General features: G+C 42.6%; 1 protein-coding gene across 3 annotated transcripts in view; it reads right to left on the reverse strand.

Moving 5' to 3' along the window:
- trpa1b (transient receptor potential cation channel, subfamily A, member 1b) overlaps positions 1-19,729 on the reverse strand; it is a 35,028-nt gene that overhangs the window by 9,727 nt on the left and 5,572 nt on the right. For 2 of the 3 annotated variants that reach the window (XM_042068375.1, XM_042068374.1), the window contains exons 5-14: positions 18,802-18,977; positions 17,164-17,271; positions 15,246-15,354; positions 13,727-13,872; positions 4,532-4,668; positions 3,190-3,238; positions 2,865-2,964; positions 2,176-2,276; positions 1,073-1,242; positions 580-744 (exon numbers count right to left, since the gene is read on the reverse strand). In XM_042068375.1, the coding sequence (XP_041924309.1) occupies positions 580-744; positions 1,073-1,242; positions 2,176-2,276; positions 2,865-2,964; positions 3,190-3,238; positions 4,532-4,668; positions 13,727-13,872; positions 15,246-15,354; positions 17,164-17,271; positions 18,802-18,977 (1,261 nt within the window). Of the gene's footprint in view, positions 1-579; positions 745-1,072; positions 1,243-2,175; positions 2,277-2,864; positions 2,965-3,189; positions 3,239-4,531; positions 4,669-13,726; positions 13,873-15,245; positions 15,355-17,163; positions 17,272-18,801; positions 18,978-19,632; positions 19,682-19,729 lie in introns of those variants that run through there. The other variant, XM_042068376.1, reaches the window with a different exon arrangement.

Here is a 19,729-nt window from a genome sequence, read left to right on the forward strand (position 1 = left end):
TTAATGAATATCACAACTTCCTACAGTTATAATCAGTCAACAGAGAGCTTACTTTAAAAAGAGAAAGATATCTCTGACATGTTACCTTTCTCCACTACAAGGAAAACAAAATAGTGATTTGATCACCAAATATGTATTTTTGGGTAAATACTGTATTTATCATCTTAGATTACCGGCTAAATCAAATATAGACCTGTCAAATATTTGTGAGTGGCTAGTATCTTCAGTGTAACTCTTGGCAATAATGTACATTATGAATGCAATTTAAGGTTCTTTGTGTAGTTCTAATAATAGTTGTATATAGCCTTTATCTTTAAATCAATTCTGATAAAGGGCCCTTGGACATAAAATGCCACTTTGGCAAATCAAAAATGATATGGGAGTTATATTGTGTGTGATTCATTCCTTACTCTTACACTATACAATGTTCTGAACCAACAACCAATTTTCTATGACTTTAGATTGTTTGTGACTTTACTTGTATGTACCTATAAATCAAACAATGAAAAAACGACTTCTTTGTGGCAGGTGGCGTTTTTTGCCTGTACAGTAACTCCGTGGACATTTTGTCCTGGGTACCTTTGAAACAAAGCTCCTTTCCTGAGCAGCAGTTCCACCACTTTGGTGTGCCCGCCGCGGCAGGCCAGGTGGAGTGGCGTGAGGCCATGTTCATCACCCTCGTTCAGCATCTGTGAGTCTGTGATTCTCTCCAGGAGTCTATGGCATGTGTTTATACGCCCATACCTGGAAAAAGGGTCATACACCAGGACCACTATTTTGAGTGGATATGACCTTTATGTTTAGGATATCATATTGAGTTAGGACACACTGCATTAAAATTGACTTACTGAGACTTAATATTTATGTGCATTACAGTAAGTGTTTGTGACATGAGTCTGACCTGGACAGTACTACCAAAGATTCTAGAGCGCCACGCGCTTATTAAGCTGTTTCAGTTTAGCATGATGAATTACAATTTTACACAGACAATGTGCTTATTAATCTTTGTGACCATTGGGCCTTGCATCCAACTCAGTGCTGGCGATAAAAGTATAACAAAGGTGGCCCTTACTCAGCTGCGAAGTGAAAGGCTGATTTCTTGTTTTTGGACTTGCGTTTGGGGCACACTTGCAGGACCAGAATGTTCTTAACGCTGTCGTGGATCCCCAGTCTGCAGGCGTAGTGCAGGGGAGTGCACCCCTCATTATCCTCATCACACAGGAGGTCCCTCACGGTGGCAGTCTGTGGGAACAAAACACACACAACACCATATGTCAGTGCAGTGAACTGATGGAAACTAAAACACACAGCTCTCCAAAGCCATAAATGGTATGCAGACATCTCCATGGAGGAGGTGTTATAACCGTATCCCCGTTATAACAACATGTTTATATTTATGTGTATGGTTCTTTCTTAGCAGACACTTTTGCCCAAAACAAATTATGATGAAATCAATAAACATCTCATTAACAGTTTATGGTAAAGTCATGGCCTAAATTGAAATAATGATAATAATTAACTAACTAATATCATGTACTGATATTAACTGTGCATTGTTAATAGAATATCATTACATATAGTATTAAGTACATAGTAAAAACCTGATTTGTAATTACAGTACTCATCTAAAATACTGAACTATATATATATGAAAATGTATGAAATGACTTATCTAAGTACCAAATACACAGTGTGCACAGACACTACATGTAGAGTGGGGACCAATGCTGTTTAATATCTTTATATCAGTTTTCACACGATTTTATCGTTGGCTGGATTACAGTGAATTGTCAATAGGGTGACAGCGTGTGTACACTATTCACAGTAGCACCTTCACAAAGTCATTAACAAACGTTCTTTGTAACAGTGTGTGTCTCTCAATCCCGCATAAGGAGATCATCAATGACGTTGCATCTTTTAACTCACTCTCCCTGGATATAAAATCCACCAATTAAATTGATTGAGTAATTATAAAGCCCTTGGTTACAGTTGCTGAAACAAAGCTCTTCAGCTAATTAGCACTCAGAGGGATCCAAAGATTTAGTACTGTCACTAGGAAACCAGAAAAAGGACAGACAAACATGGCATTGGAGTTAACTCCCTGCACTTCCCCCATGCCACAATGAAACACTGATGTGTTTCCATTACACAAAAGAGTGTGGAACAGTGGCTTACCTGTAAGATGTGCTCAGGTATGCATTTCAGTCCTTTGGCCTGGAAAGTGGCAAGGTGCAGGAAGTTGCGTCCCTCTTCGTCCTTGATTTTCATATTTGCTCCTTTTTTACAGAGAGCAGACTCACACATTCAGTGTTTACCCAAAATCGGTTGTGTTACAGTAACACAATTTAGCACCACTGGGTACTCAGTTAGCTCTAGGGGCCTCCTTCCTGTGGCAACATAATGCAGCATAGCGCAAAGCCACATAGTGCAAAGCCACATAGTGCAAAGCCACATAGTGCAAAGCCACATAGTGCAAAGCCACATAGTGCAAAGCCACATAGCGCAAAGCCACATAGTGCAATGCCAAGCATTCTGGACTCATATTAGCAATGTCAGAGACTCAGTTCTCCACATACAGTAGTAATTCAATGAACAAGAAGCTGTTTTTTAAGGTAAAATAAATACAGCAATTTCCTGTGCATTAGCTGCATTGTGTATAAGCCACAGGATAGTGTTTTATGCAAGTTCAAAAAAAAAAAAAAAAACATATCACGTAACTGCCCCCGTGTATTAACCTCATAGCTGAAGAAATTTAGCAAAATCAATGTAAGCTCCGGCTAATAGTTAGGAAATTCTGGTATATTGTATTATGTATGTTGCGTGGGCATTTTTCATATTATTGTTTTGATGAACTGGTGACTCACCTTTGGACAGTAGAAAGGCTACTGCCCTCCACGCTCCACAGCTTGTGGCTAGCAACAGCGGAGACAGGCCCTTGCAGTCAATGCAGTCAATGTCTGCCCCCTGTTCCCAACAACACAATGAAGTCAGCCGATTTATATTTAGAAATGTCACCAGATACAAATGAATGATGGATAATTAACATTGTTTATTCAAGACAACAAAGGAGGCATCCATCTGTTAAAACACGTCTCATTTACATGTCTATTTGAAATCATTGAACAAAGACGAAACATGACATCTGGTAATTTTCTTTTTCTGTTCTTGTCCAATAAGCAGGGTGTTTACCTTTGAAATAAGATATTCTGCCAATTCCACATGATCAAATATTGTTGCCCTGGAGGGAGAAAAACAAGTAGTTTTATTTTCATCCTGAATTTAAGTGGTGTTGGTTTTGGATTGAACAACAGATTTAAAAATATATACACATAGATATAAGTCTATAGGAAGCCAGACACAGCAAGTGAATGGGCACCCTTACAAAAATGAAGTTTGTGGCAGATTTGCAGCAAACTTGTGGGTGATTTGTGGGAAACAAATGAGTTCAGCCAGAAACCTGACATTTCTGTAAGGGCAGCCTATGCCTATACAATGTCCATTTGAGGTCAAGACTATCACTGAACAGATGGCTTTTTCAGATCAGTATTTGTTTCTACATAAACTCAAACAATTCTGTTTGGGTCACACAGAGGGCAAACAGGCAGCAGCTGAGGATTCAGAGTTAATTCTCAGGCCATGCACAAGATGGATGAATCAGCCGTACTAATATCCGACCCTATGTTTGTCTTATTGCAGGAAACACTAGGTTCCTCTATTGTCCTCATAATACCATAAAGCAAGACCCGCTTCAATATCAGAGATGGAAAAGAGTTCAAACAGAAGGCATCCTATCACGTGGCATTTATCACCTTGCCTGTATCAAACCACTCAGGCATAAATGGCTTTTTTCCTGGTTTTATTGTTATGGAGCTGGTATTAATATCACAACTCGTATGCTCAGATGTTTTGAATGCTTGTTTCAAGCGCACAGTGTAAAATGCTGGAATCAGACAACTGAGTGCTTTTGTTGATCCGTCACCGTGCTGATTTGTGCATGGGATCTCACTCTCAATGTCTCTGTGGATCATAATAAACTAGCCTGTGCATGGGAATGTAGTGAGCTCCGCTTTAAATGCTGATAGATAAATTCACCTGTACCAAGAGGACTTGTTGGTCCATTTGTTGGCTGATAATAATCTAGTATACCAGGGTCTCATGTGATAATAAACCAACCAGTTCTGGGGTATCTGGTTGTTTGATAATAAACATGCTTGTGTAGGGAGATCAGGTTGTCTGATAACGACCTGTGATGGGATCTGGGAAAACCCATAACATGGTGAAATTTCACCAAGATTCTGATACCATCCTAGCAACAACCAGGATTTTGCAAGGCTGGTATCCAGGATGTTGCTAGGATGGTATTCTAACGTTGGTGAAATTTTACCAGAGAGGGTTGAAACGGAGCAGAAATCATTTTTATTTCACCATGTGATGGGTTCCCAGGTCCCATCACAAATAGCCTGTGTAGTCTGGTTGGCTGGTGATAAGCTAACCTCTGTGGGGAGATCTAGCTGTTGGACTATACACACACCTGTGCAGGGGGGTCTGGTTGGCTCCGTCCCTCATGTTGATGATGTCGTCGCCATGGAGGCAGGAGGCGAGCATGAGCTTCACTGCCTCAGTGGCGCCCTGAGTGCAGGCCAGGTGCAGAGCCGTGGATTTGTCAGCCTGGGGTTGGCCAAAGACGCCCATCCGCCCACACACAGACGCACAGAGCATGAGTGGATGCACAGATACACACACACACACGCGCGCATACACATACACACACACACACACACACACACACACACACACACACACACACACACACACACACATACACACACACACACATACATGTATAAATTAATGCATACAGAGATGCATACTCACACGCACACATGTGCTCATACATTTACAAAACCACCCACGCATGCACACACAGACACATCACACGCACACCCACCCACCCACACACACACCTAGTGTTGGGGAGTAACAAGTTACATGTTACGGAATTACGGAATTTAATTGCAAAATAAATATAACTAATCCATTAATGTTACTGGGGAAAATGTGAAATTAAATTACAGTTCAAATGTTCATGATTACAATGGGGTTACATTTGGGTTAAAAGAGTCTATTGTTCTATTTCAAGTTTGATTATTGGCAGACAGTCATAACACACATGTGCACACACACACACACATACATACTTAAACACTGCACTGTTTGTCTAACCAAATGTTACTAATATTATATTAAGATAAAACATCTTCTTGGTATTGTTTTTAGTAAAAAAAAACACTTACCTAGTGCTTTCTCATAAAATCATCTGACTTAATTAATAAGAGTTTGACTTATTTTAAGACATCATCAAGAAAACAAGCAAATTTGTCTGCCAGTGCCTTAAGGCCTTGTCTTGATAAGATGTCTTAAAATAAAAGTTTGAGCACAATCCTACAAGACTAGGACACTTGCTTACTCAATAATTTTACTTCATATTTGGGGGCTGTGTATATTTTTTCCAAGGCATTGATTGCTGTAGAATGTTAAATGCCAAAGTTTGATCTCACTGTAAAAAGAGGTGCTGAAGTCGGACGTTATGGTGGCTGTTCTTTCAAATTAAATTATTACAATTTTAACTCATGTAACGAAGAATTTTGACAGTAGACAGTGTTGAGTACTGCGTTTTAAGGTTAACACTGGCAGGTTTAAACATTTGAAAATGGTTAACAGTTGAAAACAATTTATTAGAAATTTAAAATAGTAATCAAAATGTAATAAGTCACATTACTTTGAAAAAGTAATTAAAATAGTTACTACTACTACTACTTCTATTACATTTTAAATAGAGTAACTTGTAATTGTAATGCATTACATTTCCAAAATAACCTTCCCCACATTGCATACATCGACAGAGAGCAAGATAGAAAAAAAAGAAAGAAAACAAAAGAGATGAAGATGACGGTAGCCCATTAGGGACAAATGATCAACCAAGTCCAACCCTGCCAGGCCTCTTCCAGGCCTTGGCAGCTCATCCTGAAACGAGTGCCGGGCAATCTCCCCCCATCCCCCCACTCCCCTTCTGGGGGTGTGGGGAGAAGTAATCCAAAGCATTAATGAGGGTATATTGACTGGCGTGGCCTCGGGCCCGAGAGGGGCCTCGCTCCCTCCCAGGACGTAAGTGGGTGTCATTTATATCAATTTGGCCATCAGAGGCTTTTTAAGCCTCAGCAGCACTAGGCAGCATCTCACAGATGAGATTAAGGAAGGGAGCCCAACTGCTGCACGACGTCTGAAGCCAACTTGATCTGGTGCTGCTCCGGCCCTGAGCTGGACCTAATCTGGTCCAAGATCCACACCAGGTCCGTATCCATTACACAGCCGCCTGCTGTCTATGGAAGGTGTGTCTCCCTCAGTGCTTGAGTGTGTGTGTGTGTGTGTGCGTGTGTCTATGTGTCTATGTGTGCATGTGTATGTTGGCTGTTTTGTTTACAGCCATGGATTTGAGGTAAAGGATCCAATTGGTTATTGGCCTGTAATTAGATAGGTAGGTAAGATAGGTAAGCTGCTTTGCCTGGAGACGGTTTCATAATGATCACTCAGTTCGGCTCTCATGTACAGTAGGAAGCATTCTGATTAATTGGTCTTACAGGAAAATATATGCTAGCCTCCAGAAGTGAAGGTTATTGAGTTTCATGGGACAGAAGCCTGACAGAACCATGTCATGTTATGGCAGATATATGTTACACGTTATATACTATCATAAATAGCATGATCTGATAGTGTAATGTCACTATGATCTTTCATTGTCATGGCCAGGTGATGCAGTGGGAGATTGTTGACGAGACATTAAGCTGTTATGGCATATAACGTTTGGATATCATATTCATCATCATAGCAATTACCAATATAGTACTGTATAGTCATATACCATTTAAACTATATGCCTAATATACCGGTAGTTATCAACAGTAACTTGGCGCACATGGTGTGACGGCCCCGTCTCTCCTGTGCCCAGCTGCGAGTTACCAATTAACAATTGCAATCGTCAGTCCAGGTGGGGGCGGTTATTGTAATCAAGTCAGTGCCACGGCAGAGTTAAAAGATAGTTGGACGCAGGCAATGAGAGAGCGAGAGAGAGTGAGAAGGAGAACGTAGTCTACAGCAACACTATAATCCGTTTCTTTGGAGTCTTAGAAAAGTGAATTCAACACACACAACTACGACAAAGAAAAGCAAACTAAAGCATAGTAACTGCTAAAAACACGTCTCTTCGTGAGCCTACGCTGTCAAGTCCGTGTCGGCTTTAAGTGGAGATTCCCTCGCTGACGGAATATCTGGAAGTTAAACTTACCGCGGAGCTGCGACGTTCACACCTCCGAGGACCGCTGTCTTCCTGCCTGAGTCAGGTTGCCTACGGAGCGGCCTGCGCACCTTTTCCTGGGGCTGTAGTCCACAACCAGCCACATACCGAGAGGCCTGCATATCCGAAGGTAACTCCGGCGGTGACATTACCGCTGGAGCAGTGTTTCCAAAGCCCCGCTACGCACACACCAACGCACACATCGCACCTACACTGATCGTTTGCCAGAGGAACTGTTTCGTTTCACAAACACTGACTAATGCCCACGTTTCCCCGTTACTCCGAAATACGCATATATTTTTCAACCATCCTTTTGAAAGAACAATGATTCCTTGTTTCCAAAACTGAACTCAAAAAAAGTGACGTCTGACTATGTTTTGTTATATTTACTGCCGATGAACTCACGAACTATGGTATTGTTTTGTTGAACTACGGAGTACTAAATGGGCCAAAACTCAAAAGGACATTTGAACGTTGGGGTTTTCCTGTTATCTGTCATTGATGTGCTGTTTCAACTGTAGAGTGTATGAATTCATGGTGATTTTTGTTTATGAGTATGTGAATCTTGTGGTGCTTCTGGTGAGGGCCAGACAATTTTATTTAATTTGATTCTGATTTCACTGTTGACTGAAGGGGCTCATAGGTTAATGTTATAAATGTGACACTTTCGCTGTGTGCTCCGGTAACCTTTTGTGTTGGAAAGTTGGTAGCTTACGCTACCTGGCACCCCTTTAAAAAAAAATAATAATTAACTACTTGGAAAAATAAAACATAACTTTCAACCAGCTACAGAATCGTTACAGAAAATGGCACCCCAGATGGGACAAAGTTAAAATTAACAGTGAATTAGACTACACTACTAAGAACAAAAGAACTCAACAAAAGCAATCCCTTGCTACCCTTTTTAAACTCAAATCATATACTACGAATAAACACGCATGGAAGGCACTATGTCCCTGTTTGCAGACCATAGCATAGATGAGGACCAGAGTGAGCATGGCTACCAGCAACCTTATAGTGGACAACCGACCAATGATGCACAAGCCCAGGCTAGGCTTACCACTGTTGAATCTGACAGCGATGCTGGAGACTTTGAAGATGCTATGCTGGAACCTGAGCAACCAGTTCAGCAGGAGTGTACCTCTGTGAGCTCCAGGGGTGCCCCTAATGAGCTATCTTTACTGGATCGAGTGACTGCACTCCAACAAGTACAGCAGGATTCCTCCATGCTCCTCCTTCATAGAATTCAGGTCTCTCATGAAGAACAAAAAATTAAAATGGATGCCTTAACACAACGGCTGTATACAGTGGAGAATCGGATTGTAGCCCAATGTGATGAAGTGTGTAAGAACATCCTCAGTGTCCTGCAGTCTGATCTGAATTATGTTCAAACCCAGGTGATGGATGCTTTACAGTGGCGCCTGCAAAAACACCACTCTGAAGTCCTCAGTGATATCAATTCAGCTTTTAGATATTTAAGTCAACCCCTAAATCAGAAAATGTGAGACAAGAAGCACCACCTCCGAAGGAGCCTACTGTGTTCTGCTGGAAATGCAAAGAGGTTGGCCATCCTCCAGGCAACTGCTCAAAGCACCCTACCCAAAAAGGCTACAAACCAGGGAAGCCTCCAGTACACCTCCATCAACCCGGACTATCATCAGACCCGCAGTTCTCTCTGGTCACGCATGCTGACTTGGACAACAGTGATCTCTGCTGCTCCGCCTCTGAACCAATGCTCTTCACTCACGGTTCATTGAAGGTTCCCCGACAGCTTACAGTGCCTCTGACCATAGGAACCTGGAGTGGAACAGCCACTTTGGATTCTGGAGCTTCTTTCTCACTGATGAACGAGCGCCTGTGGAAAGAACTCAGAACCTCTACAATGCTAAATCCATGGCTGAATGGGCCATTGTTCTTGGCCGATGGATCTGCAAAGCAACCATTAGGTTGGATTGAACTTACCCTCGGTGTCTCCGGCCATTCATGCGTTCTGCCTTGTGTTGTCTTACCTGCTCAGTCTCTTGCTTTCCCCATGGTATTAGGCCTTGACTTCTTATCTCGTAGTGGCATACAAATTAATGTCCTGGAACAGCAATACTGGTTCCCTTCAAGACCCCAAGAGAAGTTTAACTTTATGTCGCAGCCAGTCAAAGGTTTAGCCTCTGTTACCTTCGCCTTCTTTTCAGCAGTGCCGCCATCTGCCGTGTCGGCTCAGTGGCAGCAAGAGGACACATTGGAGGAAGTGATTGATCAAGCACAGCTCAACCCGGCTGGGAAAAACCTGTTGTACAACCTGCTCCGGACTAATGAAGATGTGTGTACCACTAGGCTAGGGCGAACCATGGTGCTACAGCACAAAATTCTTCTCACCCATGAAATGCCCATCAAGCAAAAACCCTACAGGCTTTCTCCAGCAAAACAAACTGTTGTCAAGGGATTGGTCCAAGACATGTTAGACAACGACATTATCGAACCTTCATCTTCACCCTATGCTGCTCCAGTTGTTATTATACCACGTAAAGTGGGCAAGCCTCGATTTTGCGTTGACTATAGGCGCCTGAACGCTATCACTCTCCCAGATGCCTACCCACTCCCCACTATCCACGAAATACTTGAATCCTTAGCAGGAGCCACCATCTTCTCCACCCTTGACCTAAACAGTGGCTATTGGCAAGTGGAGATGGCGGAGGCGTGTCGGCTGAAAACTGCTTTTGTATGTCGAGAAGGACAATTCCACTTTAAGGTCATGCCGTTTGAACTGCGGAATGCTCCAGCCTCCTTCCAACGTTTAATGGAGACCGTCTTGGCTGACCTTAAAGGAAAAATCTGCTTCATGTACCTGGACGACATCATTATTTATTCCAGAGACGTCCAGCAACACCTCCAGGACATCCAGCAGGTTCTTGATGCCCTCAGAAAAGCTGGCCTGACGATGAACATGAAAAAAAGCCAGTTCTGCCGAAAGAGTCTGACATTTCTGGGACCCCTTGTATCAGCTAAAGGAATCCAGGCAGATCCGGAAAAGATCACAGCTGTGCAAGAGTTCCCAGTTCCTACCACTCTTAAGTCTCTTCAGAGATTTGTTGGGATGGCAGGGTGGTATCACCGGTTCGTCCCCAATTTCTCCCAGATTGCTGTGCCACTCAATGCATTAAAGCGAAAAGGGGTCAAGTTTCGGTGGACCCAGGAGTGTCAGCGGGCTTTTGAGGAGCTCAAACAGCACCTTGTATCTCCTCCAGTATTGGGCCATCCTAACTTCAATTACCCGTTTACAGTCTATACTGATGCAAGTGAGGTGGGCTTGGGCGCAGTGCTTACCCAGAGAACAGGACTTGGGAAGGAAGAAGTGCTGGCTTTTGCAAGCCGTTCCCTTAACTCCGCTGAAAGGAACTACTCTGCAACCGAGCTGGAATGTCTTGCCGTGGTTTGGGCCTTGGAGCGTTGGCGATACTACCTGGAGGGTCGTCACTTTACTGTGGTCACCGACCATGCCTCCTTGGTCTGGGTCTTTCAGACTAGTAAACCAAGCTCAAGACTCATCCGCTGGGCTCTACGATTGCAAGAGTTCTCTTTCTCAGTGGAGTATCGAAAGGGAAAATATAACTCTGTTCCTGACGCGTTATCCCGGGCTCCTCTAGATGGTGAGGGACTACAGGCTACCTGTGCCACGGTCCAGACTAGAGCCCAGACGCCCCAGTTAGAGATAATGGAGTTTCCTGTTTCAGACGAGGTGCTGTGGAAAGCCCAACAGGACGATCCAGAGGTTCTGGCTCTTTATGAATCTATCTTGGAGGATGGGGAGAAATCTACCGATGCAGTCACCAAAATGACCATCCTGGAAGATAAGGTCTACAGAGTCCTTGAGCTGCCGCATCGCACTTTGTATCAGGCCTATGTGCCAGCATCACTCCGGCCACAGTTACTGCAGGCTTACCATGATGATCCCCTAGCTGGTCATCTAGGCAGATTCAAGACCTACCGCCGTCTACATTCTGTGGTGTACTGGCCAAACATGAGTCGGGATGTTAAGACTTACCTACAGAATTGTCAGACCTGTCAGATGTACAAGCCAGAGGGTCGGAAGGCTGGTGGAAAGCTCCAACAAACTGTCACCTCCAGACCGTGGGAGATGCTCGGGGTCGACATCATGGGACCACTTCCCAGAAGTTCCAGACTGAATGAATATCTCCTCGTTTTTGTGGACTATTTCTCCAGATGGGTTGAGCTCTTCCCCTTGCGCCAAGCCACCGGTGAAACAGTCAGCAAGACCCTGGTGAATGAAATACTGACCCGCTGGGGGGTACCTGAGTACCTCTTATCAGATCAGGGCTCGCAGTTTGTAGCCACCGTCATGAAGGAGACCTGTAAAGGCTGGAGTGTCCATCAAAGGTTTACGTCTGCGTATCACCCGCAAACCAATTTGACGGAGAGGGTGAATCGTACGTTAAAAACTATGATTGCCTCCTATGTTGGTCTAAATCATAAAAGATGGGATGTCTACCTACCTGAATTCCGGTTTGCAATTAACTCTGCTGTCCAGGAGTCTACTGGTGTCACTCCGGCTGAGCTGAATCTCAACCGTGTGTTACAGGGCCCCTTACACAGCGCGTTGCAACCTAGGGACATTCATCCATCTCATCCAAGCTATGAGAAATGTGCAAAGATCAATGAGCTTCAGGAGCTGGTCTCCAAGAACTTGTACAAGGCCAAACTTCGCCAGAAGCGGAATTATGATAAACGGCGAAGAGATCTGGACTTTGAGGTGGATGATCGGGTCTGGCGGCGTACTCATCCATACTCCAAAGCAGAGAAGTCTTTCAGTGCCAAGCTGGCTCCTAAATGGCAAGGGCCATATCGTGTGGTGAAGCAAACGGGACCCTTGAATTATCAGGTTGTCAACGAGGCCACCGGTGAGGACATGCGCGTTGTCCATGTCTCTCAACTGAAGCCCTGTTTCCCCACTGCTAAGGAATATCATGAGCTGCAGCGTCAGAGGGTCTTGGAACTCTTTGCTGGAGAAAGTGATGATGAGGACTTCCTAGGCTTTGGTGATGAAGATCTGCAGGATGTTAAGCTTCCATCGTAATGGTCAGCTTTTCCCAAGGGGGGAGGGGTGTGACGGCCCCGTCTCTCCTGTGCCCAGCTGCGAGTTACCAATTAACAATTGCAATCGTCAGTCCAGGTGGGGGCGGTTATTGTAATCAAGTCAGTGCCACGGCAGAGTTAAAAGATAGTTGGACGCAGGCAATGAGAGAGCGAGAGAGAGTGAGAAGGAGAACGTAGTCTACAGCAACACTATAATCCGTTTCTTTGGAGTCTTAGAAAAGTGAATTCAACACACACAACTACGACAAAGAAAAGCAAACTAAAGCATAGTAACTGCTAAAAACACGTCTCTTCGTGAGCCTACGCTGTCAAGTCCGTGTCGGCTTTAAGTGGAGATTCCCTCGCTGACGGAATATCTGGAAGTTAAACTTACCGCGGAGCTGCGACGTTCACTCCTCCGAGGACCGCTGTCTTCCTGCCTGAGTCAGGTTGCCTACGGAGCGGCCTGCGCACCTTTTCCTGGGGCTGTAGTCCACAACCAGCCACATACCGAGAGGCCTGCATATCCGAAGGTAACTCCGGCGGTGACATTACCGCTGGAGCAGTGTTTCCAAAGCCCCGCTACGCACACACCAACGCACACATCGCACCTACACTGATCGTTTGCCAGAGGAACTGTTTCGTTTCACAAACACTGACTAATGCCCACGTTTCCCCGTTACTCCGAAATACGCATATATTTTTCAACCATCCTTTTGAAAGAACAATGATTCCTTGTTTCCAAAACTGAACTCAAAAAAAGTGACGTCTGACTATGTTTTGTTATATTTACTGCCGATGAACTCACGAACTATGGTATTGTTTTGTTGAACTACGGAGTACTAAATGGGCCAAAACTCAAAAGGACATTTGAACGTTGGGGTTTTCCTGTTATCTGTCATTGATGTGCTGTTTCAACTGTAGAGTGTATGAATTCATGGTGATTTTTGTTTATGAGTATGTGAATCTTGTGGTGCTTCTGGTGAGGGCCAGACAATTTTATTTAATTTGATTCTGATTTCACTGTTGACTGAAGGGGCTCATAGGTTAATGTTATAAATGTGACACTTTCGCTGTGTGCTCCGGTAACCTTTTGTGTTGGAAAGTTGGTAGCTTACGCTACCTGGCACCCCTTTAAAAAAAAATAATAATTAACTACTTGGAAAAATAAAACATAACTTTCAACCAGCTACAGAATCGTTACAATGGGAACAGGAGGTTGATATCATGTTAATGACACGATAATGGCAGTCTTATGAGGCTGGGTAAAGTGGTAAATTTTTTTTTTACCTGTTGCTGATTAATTCTTGCCCCTTTCTCAATGCAGAGTTTGATTACTTCAATGTTGCCTCCACGCACAGCCAGATGCAGAGGACTGCATTGGGATTTGTCCAGGTAGTTCAGGTGAGTCTCAGCGCTGTGTCCAAACTCTTCCCCTGTATCAAAAAAGACACACAGGCATATTTTAGCAATGATATCGGCTTTCTTTTATCTACATTATGAGGTTGCCATAAGCTGTCTGAGACTATTGTAATCAAAATTAAAAGAGAATTCCGGCAATTTTGCACATATATTTCGGTTTCTCGAGGTCAACAAGTACTGTCGGTACGAAAATAATCGGTTCTACCTAGCTATAGCAGCCAAAAGCTAGAGTACTATACTCTGGCGGCATGAACATGGGAGATCATAAACATGCCCCCAGAGTACTGTAGCTGCCTGGCAGCTCCAGCTGTTGGCTGCAGCATTCGAGCTAGTTAGAACCGATTGTTTTTGTTTTATTTCGTACCGACAGTACTCGGTGACCTTGATAAAGAGAGTATCGCCGGAATTCTCCTTTAATGACTTTTATATCTGTAAGCAGTTTATGTCAGAATTATTGTTGGATAGTAGTCTGGCTAGCGCCACCACTTCTCAATGAGACGTGGTCTGGGAACCAAACGTTAATTTTCTCGTATTTGAAAAAAATGCCCAGATCCGTTTATTGGGTGCCACGGATGTCTATCAAATGCGTCTGTACATAGCTCATCGTCGTCTTGCTTTCCCCCTTGTTCTGTGATTGGTCCCCTATCTCAGGCGAAAATTTCAAATCGCGCGCAAGGCAGCATGGGAACACCCAGGCTAGTTGGATAGAATAATTAAACTAGGTCAGCTGTTTCTCTATTATGTGTTTTTACATATTATTCAGTCCCTGTACTGTTCCTGAGTATGTCTTTGTGTGACTATGTCCTCAGATATAAGGGGGAATATTTTGATTTTGCAGTGTGCCACTGTTCTGCATGGGGCGCATCCCAGATCCCCTGTGTCAGTCTGCTCTGAATTGGCAGGTTAGAATTAATCAAGGTCTGGGTCAGTGTCCACGTAAACTGGGGTGATCAACACCATCTCGTCAACCTGGGAGGATATTAAAACCCTGACTATTTGTTTGATTAGTTAGAGCAGCTGGTGGCTCTTTATGTGAATATTGTCACTTCCTTGGTGTATTACCATCACATTTGAGTATGTATGTAAAGTGACCAGTCATTGACTGATGACAATGCAAAAATACTGATTTGACATGCAATGTCGTGTCTTCAAATGAAAACACAGCTTGTATGTTTTTGTCCACCAGACAGAAAGCTGTGACTTACTGCACCTGCGTCAGTCCAAACTAGTGTTCAAACTACAAACTGGAATTTTCCATCTGTGATAACATGGAGAAGTTTGGACTCACAAATCAAAACATTTGAAAACACAGCAGACCTCCCAAGTTGTATACACTGAAGAGAGTAAATAGTTCACATCAATAAGAGTAAATAGCTCAAAACAATACCTTTCTTTATAATCACTTCCATGGCTTCCTTGGACCCATTAAAAGTCACTGCATGGATAGCATAGTGGCCCAGCTTATTCTGGGAGCACAATTTTGCACCATACTTAAACTGAGAGAGAGAGAGAGAGAGAGAGAAAGAAAGAGAGAGAGAGAGAGAGAGAGAGATGTTCTTTAAATCAGTACTACATCTTACAAACGTTTAATGCACAGTTGATACCTAACATGTCTTAAATGCAAAGGGAGAGAGAGGGAGGGAGAGAGAGAGAAAGAGAGAGAGAGACCTTGTTGCAGTAGAGAGTAGTTAACATGTGTACACACAACTTATACATATACAGTACACAACAGTATATTGGAGGGCTACTGCTTTGCTCCTTTGGAAAGGGCCTATATCAGCTTTAAAACTTACTTAAACTACTTTTAATTACTTACTAAAATTAAATGAGGAAAACAGTGCATATGTCTGACTGAGGTCATTTGTGTTTATCAGACTGTGTGTATTTTTGAGTCATCTCATGAGACATCTGCTTTACATAGTCACCCACTCTAACAGATGCAGTGCATGACAGCTGTTTAAACTGACTTCATTGATATTTGAAATATATTTAAATATTTAAATTATTCATTCATTTAGCAGACACTTCTATCCAAACAACTTACATATGTCAACTACAAGGGTCACTGTCCCCGGAGCAACTCAGAGTTAAGTGCCTTGCTCAAAGGCAGTAAAAGTCAGGAATTGAAGCTTTCTGTCTATTGCATGATAGCCCATCTCTTCAACCACTGCACTACCACCACCCCCATGCATGTATGTATGTCTTTATTGTAACTCATTTATGCATCATAAATGTATTGCTAGTACTTTCGATAAGTGTACAGGGGGGAAAAACAGATATTTCAACACCATCATTTTTGCGGCCTTTCACAGATTACATGCTATTGACATTCATAAAACAAGACCTTAGCTCCAGGAAGCTGAGTTCATAAAACGAGACCTTAGCTCCTGGTAGCTGGTGAGAAGCAGTGATGGGCAAGCTACTTAGAAAATGTAGTGAGCTAAGCTACCAGTTACCCTATATAAATTGAAGCTTAACTACACAAAAGCTTCCTTTAGACAAAATGCAGCTTGCTAAGTTACATATACTTCGCAAAAGTAGTTTACTACATCAGAAGCTACTTTGTATTTTTATAGAAAATTAACATTAACAATTAACAAAAAAAGTGAACCAGCTTCACGCCAAGTCAGTGCTATTTGAATGACCTAGCCAATATAACTCAAACAGATACAGTAACTAAGTTACCTTTATTTACACATGTAGGCTATAACATATGTTCATTTAAAAAAATAATAACCCTTGATTGTTACACTCACTACGGAACCCTAGAAATGCAACATATTTTTTGGTATATATCCAGAAAACATGCGCACATTTTACTAAATTGTAGGGTAGCCTAAATGTTTCCCAGACAATCTAGTGAAAAAAAGGACCAATGCCCGTCTCTTCTCAGATTTAGTTGGACAAATGTGTCATGTTTGTCAGATCCATTGAATAAAACTGAACTTGCATATATGGGCGGCCAGAAGGAAACTCTACTGTAAGCTTCAAATGTTCTGGAAAATGCACTACTGTACATGGCCAAAAAAACAGCTTAGCTATTGAAAAGCTACCAGCTTCAGAAAATAGTTACGCTACTACCAAGCTACTAAAAAATGTAGTTAAGCTATAGCTTCGCTAAAAATAGTACGCTACTGCCCATCACTGGTGAGAAGGTTAATAAAATGAGACCTTAACTCCAGGAACCTGGTGAGAAGATTCTTTTATAATCCTCCTACACAGTACTTCCCTCACTTCCTGAATCCCTGCACATCTTCACACTCTTTTATTTTTTATTGGTTCGTTTTTTGTCTTTTTGCTCTCACCAGTATGTTTAGGGCCTGGCAGTTGTTGTTGGAGCAGGCCAGCATGACAGGTGTGTTCCCCAGGTCTCCCTCCAGGTTTACATCTGTGACACTGAAGGACAACAGGAGCTGTGAGGAGAGAAGTGAGAGATCAAACACCTGCCATCGATCTCAGGAGTAAAAACATCACACACCTGTGTTCACTCCAGGGAGCGAAAAACATTCAATATTTCTCCATTTCTCCAAGTCACCGCTGTTTCAGTTTCATTGATTGCTTGAGGAGTAAACTGCAACATCCTAAATAAATGCTGTTTAAAAGGTGAAGCACATTTATCAAACTATGTTTTGTTTTGTGCTTCCATCTGCATCTTTTACATAAGATATTTTTTTCAAGGATAACTATAAACTGTACCAAGGTTATAATCTGACTGTAGACCCAGAAAGGAAACATATATGTTTCCTTTCTGGGTCTACAGTCAGATTATACCCTTGGTACAGTTTATAGTTATCCTTGAAAAAAATATATAAACTTGTTTGAATCATATGTTCAAACAAGTTGTGTTCATACTGTATATATACAGTATGAACACAACTTGTTTGAACATATGATTCAAACAAGTTTTATTTCAACATACTTTGGATTTTAAGGGTTAGACACTCTCATCCAAACCAAATGTTTGGGTTTTAATGATCTTTATTGCTAGGTTTTAACATAATCAACCTCATCCAGAACAGTGGGCAACTTCCAAGTCAGAGTACCTCAAAAGGGACACCAGAACCCTCATTTTAAAAGTGTATAGGTGTAAAACACCTAAATGTTAACAGAGCACCTGGTGTTGTTAATAAACGTGTAAGGTAGTAGGCTGGTGTCCTGGTGGCCTGGTCTGGCATGGACCTACAGCTGGGATTCGTTCCAGAGTTGAGCTGCTGCCTGGGGGCTTTTAGTGTCATGGCTATGGCTTTGGCAGAGTGAGATGAGAGTTCACAGTCTGAAGACAAGTCACTGATGGACTGTAATTGTGCCAAACATGGCTGCCTTCTCTCTCTCTCTCTCTCTCTATCTCTCTTTTTATTTCTCTCTTTGTTCCTCTCTATGTTGTTGGCTTCCCATCTCTTCGGTAAATCCCTGTGCTTTCCATCAAGCCAACACAAATTAGATTGGCCCAGATAATATAAAATAATTTGATTTGGTGAAAAATGATAAAATAAAAAAATAAATGTCATGGACTGGTGTTCATTTTATCCTGAATTTTTTTATAGTCTTTCAAAAGTTGGATCTTGTTCACCGTGAGTTGGTATACAAATTTTACCTCACCATTGTAATTATTGCCACTCAAATACACACTCCCAAGTTTGCATACATACATACAGTATACTCTACGCTATGCTTTATATACATTGTTTGACTCGTTAACAGCTGCATGTTACTTGCATAATGTGTACATTTGTCTATATTATGTATTGTCTATTCTGTATTTGTTGTCTATATTGTGTATATTCTCTATTGTATATTGCCTTTGTATTGTCCATATTGTATGGTCTGTATTCCTTGTGTGTACTAACTCACATGGCCTCTTTGGGTTCTGATTTTGATACACATGCGATTAAATAAGGCTAAACTGGGCTGAATAAAGCAAAGCACTCATTGCAGTCACTGACCTCCACCATGTCGTTGTGTCCCTTGCTGATGGCCAGGTGTAGAGGAGACATGAGGGCGGCATTGAGGACGTTGGGGTTGGCACCCAGGTTCAGCAGGAGTGCACAGCTGTCCCCAACATGCTTCTCCACGGCCCAGTGCAGCGGCGTATTGCCCTGACCATCACACATGTTCAATCCTGGAGGTGGGGATCAAAAAGGCCAATCAAATTGTGTATAGAGTCGTTAGGCAGGCTTAACATAATGATTGAAGGCAGAGTTGCAACGGGTTTGGCTTGAATTCCCTGCTACTTGAAAACAAATAAGATAATGTTGCTGTTGGCGTTGGCGAACAATGTGACACGAGTTAAGCTTTTATTAAGTTGGCAAAAGTTTGAACTAGCCAACTAGCTCCGCTGGTGGGAAACGCATGGGACTCATAGCGCTGTCCTATTGCGTGCAGAGGGAATTTGAAAGACAACCGATTATCCCGCCCCTCGGACTGAGCACTGCGAACGGTGAGTGCCCAGACCCTATACTACATTTTAAAGGAGAATTCCGGTGTGATATTGACCTAAAGTGTATTGAAACATGATACCGAGTGTGAACGTATGTCTCATAGCCCATCTCGACTTGTCCCCTGCACTCCAAAATCTGGCGCTAGTTAGCCGATGCTACCAACAACTTTTTCAGTAGTGGTGCTTCGGCATCGGGCTAGCCATGCAAATAAATCACTGTTTTACACCCATTTACGAGGCTCAATGTATCTCCACACTTCATTGGTAGACTTCCTAGGGCCCTGACATTTAAAACGAGACATTGAGAACTTTGAAAAAGCACTGGTAGTTTACTTACAAGACGATTTATACAGACAGTATCTTCACGAAGTTTAACGTTTGCAGCCATCTTGAATTTAGTCACGATAAGTCGAGCAACGAGTAAGAATGAACAG

Source organism: Alosa sapidissima, chromosome 17, assembly GCF_018492685.1.
Source record: "Alosa sapidissima isolate fAloSap1 chromosome 17, fAloSap1.pri, whole genome shotgun sequence".
NCBI classification, from domain to species: domain Eukaryota; kingdom Metazoa; phylum Chordata; class Actinopteri; order Clupeiformes; family Clupeidae; genus Alosa; species Alosa sapidissima.